This window comes from Anser brachyrhynchus (assembly GCF_964034855.1).
Source record: "Anser brachyrhynchus genome assembly, chromosome: 13".
Lineage (NCBI taxonomy): Eukaryota > Metazoa > Chordata > Aves > Anseriformes > Anatidae > Anser > Anser brachyrhynchus.
The window spans coordinates 7,183,184-7,202,616 of record NC_137708.1 but is presented as its reverse complement, the minus strand read 5'-3'; the positions used below and the strand labels follow the sequence as shown (position 1 = coordinate 7,202,616).

At 42.4% G+C, this 19,433-nt stretch overlaps 1 protein-coding gene across 11 annotated transcripts in view; it reads right to left on the bottom strand.

The window, feature by feature from the left end:
• Nucleotides 1–19,433, bottom strand: part of FGF13 (fibroblast growth factor 13) — a 298,390-nt gene that overhangs the window by 111,032 nt on the left and 167,925 nt on the right. For 4 of the 11 annotated variants that reach the window (XM_080553654.1, XM_080553643.1, XM_080553644.1 and 1 more), the window contains exon 2: nt 5,059–5,224. The exons of 6 other annotated variants lie outside the window; for them this stretch is intronic. In XM_080553654.1, the coding sequence (XP_080409780.1) occupies nt 5,059–5,221 (163 nt within the window). In that variant the 5' untranslated portion in view covers nt 5,222–5,224. Of the gene's footprint in view, nt 1–5,058; nt 5,225–19,433 lie in introns of those variants that run through there. One more of the 11 variants, XM_080553647.1, reaches the window with a different exon arrangement.

Here is a 19,433-nt window from a genome sequence, read left to right as displayed (position 1 = left end):
ACACATGAAGCAATCACATATACACCACAGTAGACAACAGGCAGTACTTTTCAGGGAAGTAACAAAAATCCGAAGTGGTATTTACACACTGTGCAATGTGGAGCAGGTGACATTGCGTTTTCTCTACGGTTCCCTTCATTACAGAGTCCGTGCTAATTGCAGGACCTAGGGTATGCTTCCACTCACAGTCAGTAAGTGACCGTTAAGTACACGCTTACTGACCACAAGCCAGTGTGAAAAATAAATAAATAAAATAAATAAACCACTTCCTTCCTCCTACAAGCCTTACTGAGAGAAGGGAGAGCCATCTTTAAGATGGCCGCCGGCACTGGGATGTTTTTCAAGATAAATTCAGACATGTTTCTATTATACAAACACACCAGCTAAACACTGCTGGTTTATGTCTTTCTTTCATGTCCAACTTCATTTTAGTCATGTCTAGAATTGCCAGAAACCATAACATCAAGTCTGTCCATAGGCCTTGGCTCTGTTTCCCACTGAATATTCTCTGATATAATTCAGAGTATAATGAAGCTGTACAGAAACATTTTTTCCCTAGTCTTTACATGGAGAGGTGTCAGCTCTGCTACCTAAATGTTGTAGCAACCATAGGGTGAATCTGTCCCAATAACGAGGCATTTCCCTGTTCCTGTTAGGCTGTTCTTGCTGTACAGATGACAATTTAACATACAAATTTTGTACTTACAGGGATCTGTTTTGACTTCCCTCCTGGAATGACCTTCCAGGTTATTACCTGTGACATGGTTTTCCTCCTTCAGGTTCCCTTACGTTTTTTTTAAGTCCGATTAGTTTCACATGCTATGAGCCTCAAGATACTTATACTTGCAATAGATTACTTTTTTTTCTGGCATTTCAGAAGGACTGAAATCACACTTCTACACTAGACCTTCAACCCATGAACAGTATTAGAGCGCCTCTTAAATCACACTTCCACAAATAGAAGAAAAATCCCTTCTTTGGCATGCGCACACACACACGCACAGAAAAAGCATTCCCCCAACACAACTCTTTTGGAAGAACAATACGGAGAGCAGCACACAGCTCACGGCTGCTGCCTGTCAGGTTGTGCTGTGCAACACGGTGGCGATGCTCGCTGAGCACCTCCTCCATCCTTTGCCTTCCCTACCCAAAGAAAGGAAAGAAAGGTCAGCAGCGAATTGACCTAGGGCTCTGAGGACGTTTACAGTTATGTAAGAAATGGTTTGCTTTTATTTTTTTCCCCTTTTAGAAAAAAACATTACGGTATCAGGTTGCTTTCTTTTCCTTGCAAGGACAAACCTTTAAAAAAAAACACAAAAAAAACCCCTCCAAAATAGCTTGATTAAAGTCAGTGTTTGCAAAACAAGGAATAGGTAGAAAAGTGGGGTATTTTTCTGTAATAACATTTTCTGCATTGAAGTAGTTGATGAAAAGCTCTCAGGTATATATGCGAGAACAATTCCCTCAGCTTCTTTTCATTACCGCTTTGTTTTCTCCCTACTTTATCCAAGCTGAAGTGACTTTTGTTAGCCACCTTAACAATATAATGAACTTGGGGCACAAAAATACTTAAAAGTTAATTAAAAAATAAAATTCTATTCTGGGGTTGTGATACACTCAAAGCCACGTAATGGTAATGTAGTCTATCCATACCATTTTCCCGCTCAGCTTTGCCAAAATCCCAATGAAATATTCTCACCAAACAGCCCTGGGGCCTTAGTGTGACAAGTCAGAAACTTATTTTTCAGCTTGTGTTTAGATGCAACTTCACAACTTCTAAGTTTGGTCAACTCTGATATACAATTTTTCACAATGAAGACAGATGCAACAGGAAATACAAGCTGCCACATTTGCTAACATTAAATCCCAACAAGCTGTTTCTTGAGTCCCTCCTTTTGCCCTACTGCTTTCTACCCAATACATGACCAAAACCAGACACCAAACTAGAAACACACCAACTCCAAAGGTTAAAACTAACTAACTAAATAAATAAATAAAACTTTTGGAAGTTGTAACTTTTACCTTGATTTTCCTTAGACGTTATTTGAAAATTAGAGCTCCACTTGAAGAGAGCTCTCATTACATCTGGAGGCTGCTGCTGGACAGAGGCTGTGACGATGACAGGTTGCCAACAGCACAACTTATTCACTCCTCTTACTGGGAAGCAGCACCTAGTCTTTTGCTCTCAAACCAATACTATAAATTTCCGCTCTGGCAACTATTTCTCTGTGCTTATTTTTGAATTGATATTAAAAGGACAGCTTTATGGCATGCATAAATACTGCATAAATTTTGAGATGGGCAGTAGCTGTCTGGAAGAGTTCAGATACTTACATTCTTGGGAAAGCAAATTTCTTGTCTAATAGAGGGCTTTTACTACCTGAACTAATGACTTTTCATACTGCTGATCTACATTAGACTGTGCTGGTTATTAGGAGTTGAGGCTTTTGAGATTCAACAGCAGACAGTCTAAGAGCTCTCTTCTCTGTCTGGTGGAAGAGGGAGGATAAACTCCTATTTACAGCATAAGCATCACAGGAATATTTACTAGTGGAGTCCAAGTAATAATCCTTATGGCAAAGCCAACCACCAGCCCCTGCTGCGATTGCTGCATAACGCAGAGATTCCTAAATATTCACTAAATTAGCTGGTTCAGATACAGGAAGGAGCAGCCTAGGCCTCAGCAGTTACCCATCCGCTAGGCGAGGTTCACCATCCCATATCGACCATCACTTTTGTTCAGTTTCCCAGCACCAGCAGCCAACCACGCTGGCTCACATCTCATCCAAACAGCCCCAAACTGCTGCAGTCACAGCAGAAGCTGCAGTACAAGCACCCCCAAAGATTTCTGCCAAATCCTAATCCTATTTGGAGGCCTCATTCTTGGACTGAAGCAAAGCAGCGAGCAGAAGTTATTTCTGTAAAAGGTGACAGGAGAGGTTGGAGAGACACAGTCCTCCTGCTAGCCATGGGCAAGCATGAGCAAAGCAGAAGGTAGAATTTGGCTTATCAACTGCAACAATTCGACCTCCAGAAATCAGGAACAAAACCCACTTAAATCAGCTTCAGTGCATCCACAGGTGGATTTCTCCTGTCCGAGACAGAGTTCCTCCCTGCTTTAGATGGACCATCAGTATTTATTGCACAGTCACTCCCTATACACTCAGTAAAGTCCTTATTAGAGAACCAGAAACAGACAAAGTGAGCCAGAACAATGTAGTTAAAACCTGCTTTAGGCAAAACATTTCATTTTGAATTAATTCTTAAGGTTTTCAAAACCCTGCCTTCACCCCCATATGAGAATATTTCACTGATGGTTTTAGGAAGTGTTTTTATTCTAGTTTGAAACTGCTTCCTGTTGTGAAGTATCTTCATTTTGAAAAATAAATTGTCTTACAATCAAAACTGAATGCCTTTTTGAACATATTTCTTTCAGTGTGAGTAGGAATTTCTAAACTTTTTGATCTGCTGAAAAATTCTGATGTGTTCTCTTTGGGTCAACCACACAGAATAATTTTTTCAGATCTTCCAAAAATATTTGCACAGAATGCTCCCCCTTGACCTAAAAGAGTAATTGGATTTACTGCTAGCAGTAATATGCTGTTATCCTCTAAAAAGGCTAGACAAGATAAGACTGTGTTTAGATCTTTGTGCATAATAAAGACAATGACATCCAACATCAAAAAACTGTTGATAAATTCTGAGAATGCGTCTGCTCTTTCCCCTGTGGAAAAGGCACTTACATTTCTGCACACAGCCTTATTTCCTAGCTGTTCTGGGCATTCATCTACTAACAAACAGCCTTTGATTAACTTAATCCGGCCACTCTTCAGTGTTGCAGCTGCCTCCAACCGTTATCCTACTCCGGTCTGGGAGAACTGCAGTTTCCTCTCCAGATGCTGCTCGGTGACGCTTTCAGCCTCCAGCACCTGAGCTGTGATAAGGATGCATGCTCCTGCTCCTCAGGGGCTAAGCAACGTCCACAACTTACCCTGCACTGGGCAGACCGCTGCCTTCCCCTCCCCAGCCACCAGGATCTGTAGTTTTGCTACACGAGACTTGTGCCCGCTCTTACTCAGCTCTGCAGCTCAGTTCACCACTTTGCCACGCTTGCCACTGAATGAACCAACCTTGCTTCCTTGCCTACTCGGAGCGGCTTTCCGCTTTCCCCATCTGCTAAGATAAACGCACGCTGGCTGCTTTCCAAACAGGTGGGCTGCTCCATGCACCAGCGCAGACACGATAGTAATTTACAGCGTGCTACTCATTTCTTCTGGAGCGCGTATCAAGAGCCACAGGCACATGGGCCGGCACATGGCAGAGCTGTAAGCACACCGCACTTGGCGGAGAACTGGGGACACTTCACGGAGAAGCAGGGGTGGGCTCAGGGGAGGACACTGAAACGGCACTTGCTGCTTGGGCAGCTTCAGAAGCTGAGTAACACATCCTGATTGCACAGTCACCAGAAGACGTGGCATCTCCACATCAAGCTCTGGCTGCCATCAAAAGCACCAGAGAGAAAACAAGGAATGCCTCTGTGTCTGAGAGAATATCCTCGCATTGTGGTGAAAAACCAGGCAACCAGAGAAGGAGGTGGCAAGAGAACTGCTAGAAAGGTCCGGTGATGAGTGGGAAGCTGACAGTTTGTGAGAGTGCTTTGGAGAGCTGTAGTTCACTATTTATGAAATACTAGCATGTTTTTGTGCAACGCAACTTTAATAAGAATTTAATTATTAATCTAGCCCTATTTGGAGCTAGGAGAATAGCTTCAAATGACAAAGGAAGACAACAGAAATGGAAACGCCTGTAGCTTTTTTCTTGCTATTTATAGAGCATCTATTGACAACACCAGGGCTACAAAGGAGACAAATTTCCCTTGAGGTGAAGGGAGAAGAAAAAAAGGAAAAAAAGAAAAAACAACACAAAAACCACCACCGATATAAATCAGAATCATCCTGGAAGAGCAGAACAAGGAAAAAGAGCCTGCAAAAAGGCAACAAAATCCTCAGATAAAAGACTGAATCCCTCCTGGAAATCTGAAAGAAGGTTCAGCTGTACCTCTTGGGAAACAGGAGACGAACAGCAGCAGTACAGTCCTCAACGACTGTTTCAGAGGCTCTCCACTACTGCAGCTCTTGGGCATTTTGCTTGGAAGAAGGGGACAAGAACATAAGCACCATTCACGAAGGGGCAGGTGACACCTCCCAATTATTTGCCTCATTTACTGCGGATAAACAAAAGGAAGGAGGCAAGAAATGAAGTGTTTTAAAATTCAAACCCATTACAGAAAGAGCTGTTCTGAGAAATGGCCCCAGAGGAAATCTTTCAAAGCAAAGCGCAGAAAACTAATCAGCAGGAGCAAAAACCCTCGGCGTGCCAGGGAGAGGAGCACAGCGCGCTGCCGCCGCCCCGGGAGGTGCCGGGCACCTGCACGCTGCTCTGCTTCGGCACTGCTGCCCGAAGGCCTGGCGGCTGCTCCTGGCCTGAGCCATACACACAGCTGCTGCACGAATGGCACAAAAATCATTGCAGAGAAGGAAAAATACCTATTCGACCTGAAATTAAGCAACAGTCTTTGTTTTAAGAATTGGATTTTTTTTTTCCCCAATACTTTAAATGCTAAGATTATATAAATTGGGTTTGTACACAAACAAACACGTTTTTAAATCAGTCAGATGAAAGACTACAGTTTTTTCCTGATGTTTTTTTCTTGTGCTAAAACTTTAGTTACGTTACCTCCATCCACAACTGACTTCTGCAACCCAAGAAATTGTGCAGCGAATTATTTAACCTCTAAAATACTGCTCAACTGTAGTCTCACTGGAGTCGTGCATACGACCAGAGAAAGCTCTGCCTGCACTACCATTTCTATTTACCTGTGTAGTACCTCTGCTGGAGCAGCTTTCCCCAGCCAGCAGCTCTCTAACACCCAAGATGTGACTGAAAAATGCACCTCAAGTATTTTGACAATTAACCAACTTTTTTTTTCCTGTCTGGCCCAGGAAGTGTTAAGTCATTATATCCACTTGAATGGAGTATGGATTGAGAGTGATGTGCAACAATACTCACAGTGCTGATTTTTTTTTTCTCTCCTCCTCTTCCCGAAGTAAAAGGACCACATTTCAGAAACTTCACTTGGCAGAGGTTTAACACTTGTGCTCGAGAGCATTTCCCCCACCCCCCCACACTTATCTAAAAATTCCTTTGGGCTTTACTCAAATCCATGTACAATTACGCTATCACTGTTATACAGCATGGCTACAATGAACTTGCTGCACATACACAGAGGGGTTTTGCTTTTCACAGTAAATCAATTTAGCCAGCACCAAGCCAAATCAGCAAAAGATTAAACTACCTGTTTTCCTGTTACTGTCCACCTTAACCATCGTGCTTGCAGGGTCCAGCTGCACGTTCAGTATATTGAGACCGTTTTCAACCACCCAACTTCCTTTTTACAGTATTCTGGTGCTTCCATACAGTGGGCACCACAGCCACCGAGTACTAGCAGCCTAATTGCACCAGAATTGCTATGATTTCCATAAAGATTGGCTTTAAATGATACATTATTTTATGTATAAATTAGCGTCTTTCAATTCATTGGACAAGACCATATGAAAGAGAAAGTGAGAGGAGTGATCAGCTCTGGGTCATGGACACCAGGAATGATTTTGCTGCCCTGATGTGAACAGTAAATGTGCAGTGACTTGGTTAACGACACCACTCTGGCAGAGCAGGATGCACACGATGAGGACTTTCACTGTCCATTTATTCCAGCTTGAGCAGACAGGAGCTCACAGCACAAACCTGAGCTATCTTCAACACAGCAAGTATGATGCTGCCAGCTCCTCCCTCTCCACATGAACCAGGACATGAAGCAGGGACAGCTTTTGGCATCATCTGCAGGCAGGCGATGAATGAGCAAGACCTTCCATCTCCCCAAAAGAGGGGAGCCAATCTGCCCTGCTTATGCACACACTGGCAGTGGTACCGAGGCAGGCAGTCTAAGCATGCCATTAGAAGGTTGTTTTTTCTCCCCCTACTGTTCTAAGCTGCCTTCGCTCAGACAGGGGCCCTGATTCCACACAGCCACTCAATTCACTGAGCAGGTGTCAGCAGTGAGGGAAAATAAACTGAGAAAGCTGCTGCTGGCATAGCTTGGAGTATATTTGAGATGACATCTGCGTACCCCCAGGTGTATGGAGATGGCTGCGCACACAACCTGGCACACAAAAGGGGCAGCACTCTAGTGCAAAACTTGATCTGAAAGGAATTTCAATACCACGTGTTTGCAAGCTAGCAAAAAAGAACAAGCAAACAAACCACCACCACCACGAGGTACTTGCTTAAGCCAAACTGTAGATAACTCACATAAACGATTCCAGCTTAGCATATTGCTGTTTTGCTAAAAAAGGTCTGTCCAAGGCCAACATACCTTGCAGTTGTTCAACAGCTGAGTGACATGTCACCAACAAAAATGGCATGATGAAGAGGTTGTAGAAAAGAAATGCATTTTACATCTTTCAAAGACCAGCGCACATTTCCACGCAACTTAGCACAGAATTCAAATGTTGCCACGGGTGATCTCCAGCCCAGGCAGCTGCCACCTCACACACGCACAGCTACCATCCTCTGCCAGACACGGGAGGCGGTTTTGCAAGAGAATATTCTACTCAGTGCATAAATGTGCGCCCATAAACATTCAAGCAGCAATAAACTATTCAGAATCAACTTTTTCAGAAAACAAATGGCAAAACGATCAAGGTAAGGCTGTTCTGGTAAAGCAGAAATAACAGTGGTGTTTATTGCTTTTGTATGCATATATTTACACTACATTGCATAATATGCTTGCATGGGTGTTCAACAGCGTAAATGACAAAGTAACTCAAGACAGCAAGCACAGCAGAGCTCTAAGAAAAAAAGTCACATTTCACATTCCAGTGCATGATATAAGTATGGCAGTCCTCTGGCTTGTAGCAGTATATCCAAGTTAGTAAAGACAATTTCAGAAAAAGAGATATTGTTTCAGTACTGAGCTATAAATTAGCTTCTAGTGTTCTAGGATGTAGCAAGTGGTTTTTATTTTAGTGGAAGAGAAGGCTGCTCTTTTCAAACCGAGTAAAGACATCGTGTACCACAGACTGGAGTTGGGGAGCTGCCTCTGGGGATACCACAATCACTTTTTGTACTGCTTTGAAACCATCCATATTAGAGACAAATCGCTGTTTCACGTCATTACCATATTTATGCCTACTGGGCCTTTACATAGCTCAAAATAAATTAAAACATTTATTCTGAAGTTGGTTCAAACACTTTAAAATGTGGAAAGGACTTTGTTGCTCTAAGTGCCCAAGACTCGTGGATGTGACTAGTATCATCTCCAGTTACATAGCAAAAATCCAAGAAAAGCTTCAGAGCAATTTACAATAGCTGCGGATTTGTCCCATACAATTGTCAAAACAAGTGCTTGAGTATGTAGGTCCTGCAAACACTCATTACTGAGCATTGCACTGCTTTGGACAGTTCAATTTTGCAAAGAGTGTGCTCAGCAGTATTTGCACAGTTCCTAATCACCAGTGGTAGGAGTCTTTCTATTGCTCCTTGCCCTGTGTGCTACATAAGCACTTACAGTATTTTTAATATTAGCCCCCACGACTCCACTTGCATCTCAGGTGACTGCTGGAGAACAGAAAATTCTCAAAGAATTCATTTAAGAAATAAGGTTTTTGCAGGTTGGAAAAAAAATCCTCCTTTCCTTTAAGTCTACTAATCTGTAAGTTCCTTATTACCAATGTACTCTGCTCCTGAAATGAAACCCTAAAGAGATTTTGCAAAACTTTATTAGCATTTTAGTCTGCTCTAACTATTCATTTCACACCAGTTACACAATTGACAGTGCTACATCCACCAGCTGTGCCCCCATGCTAAGAACAGGCTAAGGGCTGCAGGTAGTAGAGATGCTATCACCAGCCAAGCCCCTGTCTGTAACTGGTCCTAACTCTCACTGCCGTGGTGTTTTGGGATCAAATCCACATGAAGCCCTCTCTGGGAGGAAGGAGACGGTGACTTTGAGCTGCTTCTCCTTGTCCTGAGCTGTCATACAGGCACGGAATCGAGGCTGTCCTGGGTGCCTGTGGATCTCCAGGCTGCTAAACACAATGATCAGAGATGACTCACTGTCACTCTCACATACATTAAATAGTTCTGTCAATTTTCTGAGTCAAATTATTGCTGTAATTGTTGTGTCTCACAGCTGAGGAGCTGACACCAGAGCTGACTCAACTGCCGGAGAGCTCCCACAGCCGTGCCGGGTCGGGCTGCTCGTGATGCTGGGGCTCAGACCTTGCCTTCACCCACCAGAAGTCATTCTCCCCCACCAGGTAAGACAATGAAAGAGAGCTTCCCTTGGTCAAATCTGACAGATCCACGCTGAAGTTTCTCTCCAGGAATGTTTTGCATATCATATATTAATAGAGTCTGACTAACGGCTTTAGCTTCACATCATGTCTAGACAAAGTGTCCCGCTGTGGGCAGTTGCCTGGAAGGGCACTTGAAATAGCTGTGGGTGAGCAAAACAGAAGCTGTGTGGAGAGCTGACATGTTGTACGCTCACTGCATCTCATTTATTTATTCTCAGAAAAGTGAAAATAATGGGCATCTGGATGAAATTTTAGGCAGAAAGAGGCTAAAATCTCAATATTCATTCCTTTCAGTATATGCCTTAAAGCAAATGAAACAGCCAGAACATGAGACATGAAGTAATTAAGAACTCCACAGAAGCTTTTGGGGGATCAAAATGTAATCGGACACAACTTGCATAAGCACAGCACTTAACCAAGTGCTCTCTGGTGCCGAAGCACTCTCCTGAACCTCATCACCCAGGCATGCCCAGCACTGTCCAGCCATACCCTGAGGGAATAACTTTTACCCACGCCTTAAACAAAACTCCTCAGCACCCTATCTATGCACAACATGGTAGCACCACAGTTGCAAAATCACAGGAAAACAAAGCTGGAAGCAGAGAACAGCTGGTGAAGCATTTATAGCCCACTTGAGACTCTCTCTCCACCACTTCTCAACAACCACAGGACTTTGTCTGCCCTCTTTACGTTTCTTGTCAGGTGAAAATGCATCCATATAGAAAATTGAATCACTGCTTTCATTGGCTTAAATGATCTATTTAAATTGAAAGTAACCAACTCCCTTTCAGCACCTTTTTTTTTTTTCCCCATCTTTTAACATGCTGTGGCACGATTACAGCTTTAAATATTTACGTGACATTATCTTGCATCTGGCAAATGTTTTATTATACTGCCAAGTAAGTCCCATGCAGGATTAAGTTATCCACTGGTTCTTGCACAGTTGCAGCGGATCCCATTTATTACTTTACAACCATAATTTTCTCTGAACCAGGCCTGGCAAGTCTAAGACATTTTTCAATGAGAGATGAGATGTGCAGAAACCAGACTAATATCTAAGTTTCTGCGGAAGTTAAGTCTTTCTTTCCTCCATTATAACTTCTCAGTTTGCGTTATTCAAACCCATATAAACCCTGGCTTTTATTCTGTTACTGCTGTCAATTTGTACGCATCTTCTCAGTTCACTCTCTTTCTTATTGTTAATTAACTATTTCATATTGTAAATTCCCATTTTTAAGATAAGGTACTGTTGTCACAATAGTCCTGTAAGTGAATCATTATAACTATAATACATTCATAAATAACACATTACAAGACTTGAAATAAATATTTTTTTTAGTTACTGGCAACCCAATTGGCCTGCGTGTAATAGAAATTGTGCACCCATGAAATTAAACTGAATAAAAAAATTAATTTTCAAAGGCTTAGTTCTTTGAAAATCTTCCTGCTCCTAATTCTTTTTGGTCAATGTTATTTTCTTTTTGATCCTAAAATAGAAAGTATAAAACTAAAATAAATAAAAATGGCAGCCTCTGGGTAGAGAACTGAAGTAATGAACAGCAACCAAATTCCACTGAGGGCCAGACAATCACAGGGAAAGAGAGGAAGGGGGAAAACAAACACACGAATGCCTGTTAATGAACCTATGGCAGGATAACAGCGTTCTCAGACAAGTCTTCAGGAAAACTTTCTAGAGTCAGCTCCACGAATTTCTTCATGGGAGTTCACAAAGAATTTCCCAGGGACCTGGCTGATGTTTCAGAGATCCAGGAAGAAGCCCATAAGCCGGTCCAGGAGCTCCAAGACTCCCCTTAGCCACCTGTAGGCCTGGCCGTACCTCCAGTCCTAGAGCCCAGCCCAGATCTGCACCCTTTGCACGGGCCTCATAAACCTAGCGTGAGCAGATCCAGTGCCTGGGGAGAAGCAATGCAGCCCTTGACCAAGTTTTTTCCTCCCCTAAAGCAAAGTCACATAGGAGGAAAGAGACCACGGGCAAGGTTTTCTCCCTCTTCTGGTCAGAGCAGGGGCAGAAAGGTCTACAAGGATCTGTGACCATAATCTCATGAGCTGAGAGATGGGGTTGAGAGGCTGGTAGGATGACACACAATTTATCATCTCTGCAGGCAGCAGCACACCCACGCTGGAAGTTGGTATCCTAAAGGGCCTCAAAAGCAACAGCACACACCTTCAGGATAAGAATTAAAATAAACGGGGTCCTGACCATCAATGATCTCCATGCATTTTTAGAACAAGGAGAGCAAAATGTCAAGCATGGTTCATCACTAATTTCATCTCCACACTCCTCCCCCCCGGAAGAGACAGAAAATACAATTATGCTTCGATGTGATGTCACCAAGCCTTTTGCAATTAATTCATTTGTGCTCTCAAAGAACCTTGTGATAATGGAGAGCTCTGCACAGACCCCTGGTACATATCTGAACAGACTGAAGTGACGTTTATAAAGGCTAGAGAAAGTGCTCATCGCTGTACTCTTCTGCCTTTTCACAGGTTTCCATGCCCATGGTTAACACTTAATTGCTCACCTCCTTCTGGTAATCACTCCCTGCTGATGACACATCCCTGATGAGTAACAGGAACAAATAAATGAAGTACAACTTCATTGTAAGCTTTGGATGGGTTTTCACAGCACCATGAGAGGCAGGAGGGCTTTAATTTGGTCTCAAAGCCCGTGTGTAAGTTAAGGAAGTTTATCTTTCGCAGCGCTCTCATCTAACTTATTACAACCACCCAAATGACCAGACATCTCTGGTGCAGACCAGTTGGGAACACGGTACCCTGGGGTCCCATTCTGACCAGCACGGTAGGTCTGTGCGGCGGTGCTGACCACCTTCCAGGGGTTCAATGCGGATGGCTCCAGCACAAAGCCAAGAGAGGAAGGAACTGAAACAACAGCCAAAGAGGGGGGTGGGGTGGTAGTTGCCCAAGAACGATTTTGGTTTTGTAACTTTCTATAAAATTTCAAAAAGGACACTTCTTCCCTGTGTTGGAATTGTTGGAGAAGTCCACTTTTTTTTTTTTTTTTTGGCTGACCCAGCTTCGCAATCAAGTGGAACGCTCTGAAAAATGTCTCCCTGATTTCTCCTGAATGGCCTTTAAAACACTGGCAATTCAGTCTGCTTAGTCAGCAATACACACAGAAAGCTATTAAAACCTGAGCCCTGATAACTGATCTCTCACAGGCACTCATGCCTACCCACGGAGCAGTGACACGACACGTAAGAGTTGTTCCAGCACTGCAGCATGCTCCGCGTTTAAGTTTTCTTCACACCTAAACTAGCAAGATTTTAATTTTATTTTTGGCTCATTCTTTATCTCATGGCTAATAAGGGCTGGTCAGATAAGGCTACTGTGAGCTATCCAAGGCTAAATCACTGAAATACACACCTCCAGCTCACAGCATTTTGCTGTTGCTGCTGCTGGCATATGGAGAGTTTAGATGAAAACAAGAAAATACTGGGCAAAAACTATTCCAGAAAAAGCTGAATATTTATGACTTTTACACAGAAACCTGACTGGCAAGTGAATGCTTTGAATAAGATAAAAGGAGTGACAGAAAGATAACTTTTATTTGTGCAGAGTACATTTAATGAATGCATCAACATTTGCAGATGATTAGGGCTAACCTAAGTGCTTTGTTGTTCCCGCTGTACGTCTGCAAGGTTCGGATTTTATTTATTCCTTCACCCCCCCATGCTTGCAACTAAATATAATTTTTGGCTTTTGCAAAGGCCTATTTCCATTTATAGAATCCAGATGACAGGCCGGGGACGATATTTTCCTAGCTGAGGCATCTGCCTCCTTGACAGAGGGAGAGATAATCACATTGGGTGAAACAGGCTCGGCCTCTGTGACAAGCTTAAGATGTCAGAAACGAGAGCATCGCATCTCGTCCCTCTGGATATTTTTTTCTGGAGAAATTTCACCACATCTCATGCGAAACACAGCCAGCTTGCAGCGCTGCTCTGCCGCCAGCGACAGGGAAGGGAGGGGAGGAGGGAGGCAGGGAACCGCTTCACTTCTGAGGCTGCCACAGTTTCTATTTAATTGTTTGCTTATTTATTTAATTATGGTAACAACAAGAACTTCTGGTCAAGCTGCCAGCATGCTTTTCCTGAAACAATTCATTGCTCTGAGATCACTTTTGCTGAACAATTCTCCCTCCCTGCTGGATCTCCACCACGTACAGTCAAAGCACAGAACATCCCCGTCACCTTCTGCAGCCCCATCCAGGAGCAGCAAGATGGCACGGGTGGCTGAAGCCACCTTGCCCCAAGACAGGAGAGGCAGGAGGCCCAGGACACGAGGCATTTGCAAGGGACTGAAATCGGAGAAGCATCTCCACGTAGATTCAGTTCTCAGATCTGAACAAATGCCTCCACAGCAGGTTCCACTGCCTACCAGATCGGCGCTAATCAATGGCATTTCCACCTTCCACACTGATTCAGTTCTGATTTTTAAATTATAGATCTAGTGTTCTGGAGTCGTGGAAGAGATTATGCTGCACTTTTTAGTGAAATCAAGGAGCTACTTTCTCTTTTGAGATGGGCCATTTGATGCTGCAAAATGCCACCAAACAAACCTTTCTGAAAACAGATTCGTTCTCACTCTCACAACTAACTTTTTCTTGCCAGATGATGATGTAAATACAAATCACGGAAGACCTGACGGATGTGCCACCTTCAGTGGAATACACAAGCACAAGGGGACTTGTCTCATTTGACAGTCATATTAACCAGTAAGTGATTGCTTACTGCAGATGACCTGGTATAAATACTTTAACGAGTGTTCACCAATGTATTTTTAAGATACTGTTTTGTCATGACTTGTACCATACCATGAAGCAGCCCTCCCATTCTGACCTAACAGGGGTGCAAGAAGTACTCTTCATAAAATTTTGAGCTAACGAGACTAAGAAAATGCATTTGTTTTCTTTCCAACTTTATTTCCTAAGAAACGCAGAAATGGGCCCATGCTCAGAAGGAATGAAAAAAATGCTATAGAAAACTCTGCTGATATCAAATTTTCCTTGAATGCAACACTATAATTCCCTCCACAGAAAAAAATATTAAAGGCAAGAAACGCTGTATTTGACCAGCTATAGTCTATTTACTGCACTGTTGTATTTATCATGTAAATAGTACCACAACAGATGAACTTCCATCTGAATTCACTGAAACCAAGGTAACAGTCTTCACTCCACCTCTCTCTGCCCGCTGTTGACCATGTCCCTGCAGAAGCCCAGGAGGACTGAGGCTGACAGCAGAGGAGAACAAAAGCAGCAGCAGCAGGTTTCAGAGAAGAGCAAGGCAATGCTGAAAACTAGTTCAAAAAAAAAAAAAACAAACTAGTTTCACCAGAGCTATCTAAATGATGCGAAACTCTAGACTCTTCACCAGTTCTTCCCTAGTATAACATTTTTTTTCCGCTAAGTCATCTTTCTCTCTCCCTCCCTCCTACTTTACACTGAGACCAACAGCTTATCCTGTAATACGGATTCTGTAACGTAAGACTCTCACAACATTTGCCTTGTCACACTGAGCCAGCAGCTTCTGCAGGAAGAGCAGAGTGCTTCGCTGAGATTTGGATGATGGGCGAACACTGCCAAGGTGCTGTTGACTACCACAGAGAATTCTATAAACACTGTTATTTTAATTTCCTTGGGTTTTTGGTGCTAATACAGAGTTTCAGTACATTAGAGGTTAATTTGAGCTCTGCACTGTACCAGTGGTCTATGCTCACCAATTACAACCTTGTCAAATCATTATGGATGATGGAAAAGAAGATCTGATGGAAAAGAAAATCTACTTTTAGAAGCACACATTCAATTGCGACTCCAGTCCTACTCCATCAGTCCACGGGGATTTAAGTCCAAAGCTCTACATTTGCGAAGATGAAGATGTGAAATACATTTGAAAAATATGTCAATCATTTTTCACATTCCCTTCATCATTCAGCAAAGAATGACAGCAGAACAAACTAGTAGAGGCCTCTGGGGCTTCTAGACTTTCCCTGTGATACAATTCACTCTTCCAGACAACCACAGCCTGACCCTCATCCCATCCCACTACACTCCCTCTGCCTAGGGCTGCAGGGAGGGAGGCAACAGCTACCCCAAAAACAGGGCTCGGGCCGGGCTTTCCCTCAATCCCACGAGAACAAAACATGCATTGTTCACCTCCACATTGCAAGGCAACAAAACCAATGCCCACAGGCTGGAAGAGGGCAGTGACCAGGCCTAAATTATCAGAGGACCGTGTATCTGGTATGCACTACATTATGTAGTTTAAATGCAGATTCTTTCGAACCAACTACTTAAAGTTTAACCCAACAGATAGAAGGGGCATCTGTTTCTCTTACTGTGCTCATATCTGCTCCTTGTCATCTGCCAGCAACTTCATGATTAAAACCAAGATCATCAGAATTATTAGTAAGTCACGACTGGCTTGCCCAGTGCACAGCCAGGAATAGATTTAGTAATCTGTTTCCCAAATACACTTGCATACTCCTTTTTTTTTTTGCATCATTCGACCACTCAGGTGAATGGCAACTTTTAATAACTATCAGCATGTCCCAGCCTGCAGTACAGCCCACGGTATATCTCAGATGTTAAGATCTGTGCTGGAGACCCAACTCCTGGATGTCAGAAAAATCCAGCAAAGCAATTACAGAAGCAAATAAATTATTGCGCGAGAAAAGTGACAGCTCTGGGAATTGATGCGGATCCTGGTGTGGATCTAGGTTGTTACTGACAGAAAGTTGTTGTTCAGGAGGTGATTGGTAACGCATAAGAAATGAGAGTTTAGTCCTGTTTCCAATGGCTCCCCTCACAAACCACGGAAGGAATGCGCAACGCAAGTTAACCTCAGACTGTTTCTTCGGTCTGCTTCAGATAAACAACTAAGCCCAGCTATCTCCGCCCTTATTCTGGATCAGAAGCTGACCTTCCAGCATCCTTTCTGTCCCTCAGCTACTTCAGTGTCGGATGTGGAGTTTCCTCCCCCGTCCCCGAGGAGCACTGCCACCGTATTTTCCCCATCTCCAGCCCCACTCCACAGGCTTCACCCCTGGAAACACAGCCTGGGCGGCAGGTAAAAAAAGCAAGCCTTGCACCCACATGCTCTTCCTTAAATTGGTTTTCAGTTCTCTCACATCTGAGTAAAATTAAAACTTGCAAGCTTCTGCTGCCCTTGGCACTCTTGACATCTATACATTTTCCTTTTCTTTTTTTTGTTAGTCTCCTTTCACTCTTGTTTTCTGCCTCTGACACAGGCCTTATCAGAAAGGATGCAAGTGGGAGAAAACACCTGATAGAAAATGAAAATACCTGACGGAAGAAACATTCAAAGCAAACTTTAAAAAAAAAAAAAAGCAAAATTTCCAGCCCAAGATTCCTCTTGTTTTTGAATTATTATTTTTTTTTTCTAATTGAAGTTTTTCCAAGAAAACAGCCACTAGCCACAAAGCATTTGCTTAGCTGCAAACTTAGGGTGATCTGGAGCAGAACAAGAGACAGAGAGAGGGAGAAAGAATGACAGAGGGGAAGATTTGTTATTATTTTTAAACAGCTGTGGATTTAAGTCAGCTCCCTGCAAAGCCATTAGAAGCCTGTCCACCTGATATAACAGGCCTGGCCTTAGCTCCCAGAGCACAGACCAATTTTGGTCCTCTTCTGATCTGTTGGTGAAGCCCATTTCTTTCACCTGGGTGAGCTGTTGCCACTCCAGGACTGCTCCTTCTCCCTCCCTCTTGTACATAATATTAAATAAGACAGCTCATGTAAGGGCAAATATGGTAGTCTGGCAAGATGTAAAGACATTGGTATGAAAACTTAGGTTATGGTGATCAACTGTTCTCTCTAGCCCTACAAAAGAGTCTGCTGCCTATACAGGAACAGTTTCAGAGTGTATTGGGGAACAATAACTTTGTTGACATTCAAGGGAAAAAAGGATGGAATAATCCACGAATGCTCTTTGGGTTGGGATGTTCACGGTGCTCCAGGAGTTAATGAGAAGCTTGTGTTAGAGTTTACATCTAAGATCAATCTTTAATACAACATCTCAGCTAACAAACATGAGACCAAAGACCTTCAGATGAAAAGAAAAATTTGCGTGTCTTCAAATATTAATGACATCACTGAACTTACAAATCTGACCTAACCTGAATGCTCTTGGGATGGCATATTTATACTGGAGCCTCAAACAAATCTATCTTCCATTAAATATTGTACGTAAAAGTTCATCTATATACATCGGTATCCATATATCCACACACATCTCAATCTCTGCGTGTCTTTCACATCTTTGCAGTGCCTTTCTTTTGGTGCTGCATCATCTACTCTATCAGCTTTGTATGCTCTCTTTCAAAACTTGTACAATTTCTCACGTTTCCTACCCTCTTCTTCCACAAGAAGTGGAAGAGATCTATTAAATATAATTCCAGCTATCCCAGTATGACTGGTGCTGCCCTGGAAGGCAGTAGATTACAGCATTCTTTTCCATAAGATCATTAAATTGTAGACTCAAAGTTACACATTCTGACACATTTTTTTTTTTAAAAAAGCATATTCCAAACAATCAAATTGTGATTCATTATCTGTCATTTTCAGTCAATACATCATGTCTAGTAAATATTGATTAACGTGTAAGATTACAGACTTGCAGTTATATTTTCTAACAAAGCTGTTCAATAATAGCAATGATAATCACGAACTGATAGACAATTTTTCCAGTATACACAAACTAGTCTATGCTAATTTGAACAGAAATGACTCTAAAGTTTCCTGATTCATTTTTACATGCAAAATTGCAGGTGTTGAACTCTTTGATGGTACCTGATACAGAGCAAGTAAAATGAAAGCATTTGGTAGAAATGTGGTTTTCCCTTCTCAATCTCTGCACGGTATTTAGTTCCAATTCTCTTGCAAAATATTTTCCCATCTATGAAAGTCTTCCAGTACATCCTCCCAAATGATATCTGCAAATCCACACCTGACATCTTACTTCACAAAACAATTTCAGAGTCATTTTCCAAAGCTGTCTTGCAGTACCTCACATGCACTTACCAAGAGGAGCAATCTTCCCATCAGCTGCTCTACATGTGCCTTGCCTCAGAGTTTTCTTTTCACAGCCTTTATTATAACTTCGGCTCTCACACAGACTGTGCTACCACTGCACTAGCTACCACCACGTGAAAATACAGTTTTACTTATCTGGCTATTACATGGTCCTGAAGGGTTTGCTTAAGTGAGCTTGTGGCTCAGTGAAGAATAGTCCTGTCTGTACTGTGTGACTGCGCTTTGGATTTCTGCTTCCTTCAAATCAATGCAAGCCTATCTACTACACCAACGCTTTGGTTTCCTCACCATGACTGATTTGAAGACATTCTGCTTGGTGTAAATTCAATTGCACTCTTTTTTTCCTTTTCTTTTAAATTTTTAAACTTTAAGCAAGAATTTTCTACTACCCTTCTTATTTCTGAAATTCATTGCATTCTTACTTCAAGTTAAGGATCCCACATGTGATCCAAAATCACATCTGATTCAGGAGTACCAAAGCTGCTGCTAATGGTGAGAAAGTTTATTCTTTAAAATTCCTTTTATGACATTGTTTCTTTTTAAACACTTCTTCACTTCAGCAGCACGCTATTCTTTAAATCCCAATGTGCTGTCAGACAGTGGGCTTGATTTTCCCACTAACTGTCTAGGTTATTAAACAAGTCGAGCCCTCTGAGATAGTACCATTAACAAAAATATAAACTTTCGCTCACTGTCATTCTCAGCATATCTCTATTCATCTCCAGAAAGCAGATTATCAGGCATCCTCCCATTATCACCCAAAGTTTGTTCACTTTATACTGCATTCTCAAAACCACTACTGCACTTTATCACTTTTCACCTGTTCTGTTTTCCTATTACAAGTTATTATATTCTATTTCTAGCATCACACAGTATTTGTAATAATAGCTAGTGAAAATTCTATGCCATTACATATAATCAAG